This window comes from Triticum dicoccoides, chromosome 2B, assembly GCF_002162155.2.
Source record: "Triticum dicoccoides isolate Atlit2015 ecotype Zavitan chromosome 2B, WEW_v2.0, whole genome shotgun sequence".
NCBI classification, from domain to species: Eukaryota; Viridiplantae; Streptophyta; class Magnoliopsida; order Poales; family Poaceae; genus Triticum; species Triticum dicoccoides.
Window position 1 is genome coordinate 380,755,028 of NC_041383.1, and position 3,492 is coordinate 380,758,519.

At 54.3% G+C, this 3,492-nt stretch overlaps 1 protein-coding gene across 2 annotated transcripts; it reads right to left on the reverse strand.

The window, feature by feature from the left end:
• Positions 1–1,084: 1,084 nt before the first annotated feature.
• LOC119363758 (probable receptor-like protein kinase At1g49730) lies at positions 1,085–3,056 on the reverse strand. Of its 2 annotated transcripts, none has more exons than XM_037629126.1 (7): positions 2,796–3,056; positions 2,422–2,692; positions 2,284–2,336; positions 2,137–2,204; positions 1,943–2,032; positions 1,799–1,859; positions 1,085–1,709 (listed from the first exon to the last, which is right to left on the reverse strand). In XM_037629126.1, the coding sequence occupies exons 1-7, from the start codon at positions 2,833–2,835 to the stop codon at positions 1,402–1,404; spliced, it is 891 nt and encodes a 296-aa protein (XP_037485023.1). In that variant the 5' UTR covers positions 2,836–3,056; the 3' UTR covers positions 1,085–1,401. The 2 variants fall into 2 exon arrangements, with proteins under 2 accessions (XP_037485023.1, XP_037485024.1); XM_037629127.1 differs by having other exon boundaries at positions 1,799–1,853; positions 2,796–3,049.
• Positions 3,057–3,492: the final 436 nt, after the last annotated feature.

Below are 3,492 nucleotides of genomic sequence, written 5' to 3' on the forward strand. Positions count from 1 at the left end.
GCCGAGGAGAGGAGGGTGGCGGCCGAGGAGAGGAGGGTGGCGGCCGAGGAGAGGAAGGTGGCTTTGGAGGAGAGGAAGGTGAGCAATGAGGAGCGAATTAGATTGTTGGAATGGGAGAGGCACTTGTTCTTCTTGGACATATCTAACCTCAATGAGGCGCAAAAAGAGTATGTCAATCTTGCCCGTGAAGAAGTGTTGATCCAAAAAAGAGCCATGATTCACGCAATGGGTGGCGGTGGCCTTGGCGGCATGGGTGGCGGTGGCCTTGGCGGTGGCATTGGCGGTGGCATTGGCGGCATGGGTGGCGGTGGCCTTGGTGCCATGGATGGCATGGGTGGCTTCGGAGGTACCATGAGCGGTTTAGATGTCATGGGAGGCATGGGTGCACCTCCGGCCGCCATGGGAGGCATGGGTGGCTTTGGAGCACCCCCCGACGCTATGGCCGCCATGGGAGGCATGAGTTTTGCTTCTCTCATGGGAGACATGGGTCCACCTCCGGCCGCCATGGGCGGAATGTCTTTCGATGTGCCTCCTCACACACATTTCCATGAAGATACCGTTGAAGATCTTGCCAACACCGCCGGAGCTTCACGTGATGCGGTGCGTGATGAGGAGAGGGAGGAAGATTCATCTTCGGAGGCGGAAGAATCGTCTTCGAAAAATGAGGACGAAGACGAGAAAGAGGATTGATGTGTTTCATTTGTGTCTTGAACTTGGTTTGCATTTTGAACTTGGTTGGATGAACTTGTGGCCTTATGGGTATGATTTTGAACTTGTGGGCATGAACTTTTATTCATCAACTTGTTTGTGTGAAATTTTATATGTCATGTTCATTGCATTTTGAATATTTCAAACTCATTTTGTGTCCAAAATGCCATATATGTAATGCCCGGCGAGTCGCGCGCGTTGCACTTTTACACGCTGCTGGAGCGGCGCGCGCTGCATTTTAGCACGGCTGTTGGAGCCAGCGCTGGCGGCCGCGCTAAACCAGACGAAACGTGCGCGGCAAACTAGTTTTTTGCGTGCGGCGCGAAGCACGGCTGTTGGAGATGTTCTTAAAAAAACTCGTTTGGAATGTAGGAACTTGATGGTAACAGACCAACTTTATTAACAGTCTTGCAAAAGAAAACCGAGTTTTGGAGTTTCTGTCCAGGGATTTTTAATGTGTGGAGACTTCTTCCACCCGCAAAAAAAGGAAATGTGGAGACTTCTTCGCCACGGATGTCATACAATATCTCTGCGAGGACGTATAATACATACTCCCTCAGTCCTAAAATTCTTGTCTTAGATTCGTCTAGACACGGGTATATCTAAGACAAGAATTTTGGAATGGAAGAAGTAAATTGCAATTTGCATTGCATTCACCCGCAAGCAAAGGACAACAAGAAGAGCTACGTACTGTCATCTGTTTTTGTCACCCACCTTCCCCTGCAAGTAGCGGAGTACCTGTGGGATCGAGACAACGGCGGTGCCGCTGCCAGGCCTAGTGCAGAGCCTCGCGACTATCACGAGGTCCCGGAGCTCGCCGGCGTCGTAGGTGCCCCCGAGATCCGCGTCCACCATCCTCTGCATGGATCCGGCGAACCCTGGCTCCTGCACCCACCGCACGAGCTCGCCGTCGCCGCCCCCGGGCGACTGTCCGGTCACGAGCTCCAGGAGCAACACGCCGTACTGGAACACCAGCTCCGTCCGCCTCTGCTGAATTCGCTCTGAAGAAAGAACATGCAGGCTCTAGTGTCAGTGTCAGTGCCATTCCAGACGTGTCAGACAAAGTGATGATAAAAATGGCCAAGAGAACCTTCGGCGTGGGATCCTTCGGAAGAGTCGTGACCGACGACACTGACGTCCGATAGCTGAAACTTAGTACAAATTCAGTTGCTCGATCGATCTATTGGCGGGCCAGGACAGATAGCATCGTCTGCAACGTACCAATGTGACTCACCTTGGCGACGAAATCAGCATCCATCATCACGTTGTTGGAGGTCACCGTCACGTGGAACACCGGAGGGTCGCAGAAGTAGTAGAGATACTCCTGCATCACTCAAAATCAGTCAAGAAAATAAATGGTGTTGTCTTTCTTGCGTCAAAATTTGAAGTGTTGTGGATGTGGCAGTGGTCGTTAGCAGAAAGGATTACCAGGGCTGCTGCGACATCTATGGCAACCTGCAACCGGGTCCTCCAGTTGAGTGGCGTCCTAAGAGGATCTGTGCAGCAGGATGCATCATCAGTGTGGCAGCTTAACTGAAGAGCACAAGAGATATCCATCCCTCAAGAATTTATTACCGTGGAGGCATTCTTTCAGGCTCCTGTTCTCCATCTGATCAAACACCAGAAACCTGTAACAAGAAAGAGGAGCGCAAATCAGAAAATTAGTTAGGAGAAGAGAAAAATACAGTAATAAAAATGGCGCGGTGGGTGAACCTGTTGTGTCCTTCTGAGAAGCCGCGGAGCCTGACAACGTGTCGGTGGTTGAGGCGGCCGAGCAGCTGCAGCTCCCGGTAGAAGGCGCCCTCCTGCCCTGCCTGGTCCGGGTCGCCGCCGCCCGCACGGCGCACCGTGGCGACGAGGCCATCAGCGAAGCGGGCGCGGTACGCCGTGCCGCGAGGCCCGCCGGTCTCGAGGGCCGTGCTGAAGCCGCTGGTGGCCGCCTCGATCTCGCTCGGCTTGAACCTCCTCACGAACGGCAGAGCACCTGGTTTTCCGAAAGCAAAGCCACAGAAAGACAGATTGGTACGCGTGCGCGAAATTCCCGAGGTAAAGAAGGCGGTGAAGCTCGGAGAAGGGAGAGGGCGTACGCGTGCGGCCGAGCCGCTGGTGGAGGCAGTCCATGCCCATCCGTCTGGAGAGGTCGGCAGGCAGAGGCAGACGGCGCCCCGGGATTGGTGCGCTTATTTGTTTCAGAGCAGAGGAGACAGGTAGTAGGCAGCAGGCAGATGGTGAGGGAGGCCTCTGTTTTCTTGCTCTTGTTTATGGAGATCTTCAGGTACGACGAAATGGATCGCCTATCCTCTTCTGCCGCTGGTAAACTAGTTAAAACCGTGCTGCCCCAGCGAAAGCAGGGGTGCTCGAGTCTACTTGCTTTTGTGTCGGTCCCCATCCAGCCTCCCACTCGCAATGCAAGTTTCGAATCATAAAAGGTGAAGAAAAATTCCTCTCAAGGCACGAACTAGGGAGGCATCACCGTGGGCGTGTTTGGTTGCCTGCATATTGCGCAGCCTGGCCTGCGTGGAAAGAACTTGGTCCATTTGGTTGTCTGCGTTTATTGTGCGCTCCGCATCGCACGGAAATTAAAGCATGTCCAGGCCAGGCCCATGGAAAACGTCCGAATCGGCAGTAGCTCGCGAGCCTGGCTCGGGCGAGGCAGGGGAGGGCGACGCGCTTCTCTCCTCGTGCGAGCAGGGAGATGGCGCGAGCTCGCCCGCGTCGCCAAAAAAATCGATGGGAGGATTTCGGTTCAACTCCCGCCGAGTCCATCCCTATTTAGCCCCCTCC

Coding starts and splice junctions, on each gene's coding strand:
- LOC119363758 (XM_037629126.1), bottom strand. CDS start 2,835: ATGGGCATGGACTGCCTCCACCAGCGGCTCGGCCGCACGC. Junction 2,693..2,795: donor CCAGCGGCTCGGCCGCACGC/GTACGCCCTCTC, acceptor TCGGAAAACCAG/GTGCTCTGCCGTTCGTGAGG. Junction 1,710..1,798: donor CGAAGGATCCCACGCCGAAG/GTTCTCTTGGCC, acceptor TTCTTTCTTCAG/AGCGAATTCAGCAGAGGCGG.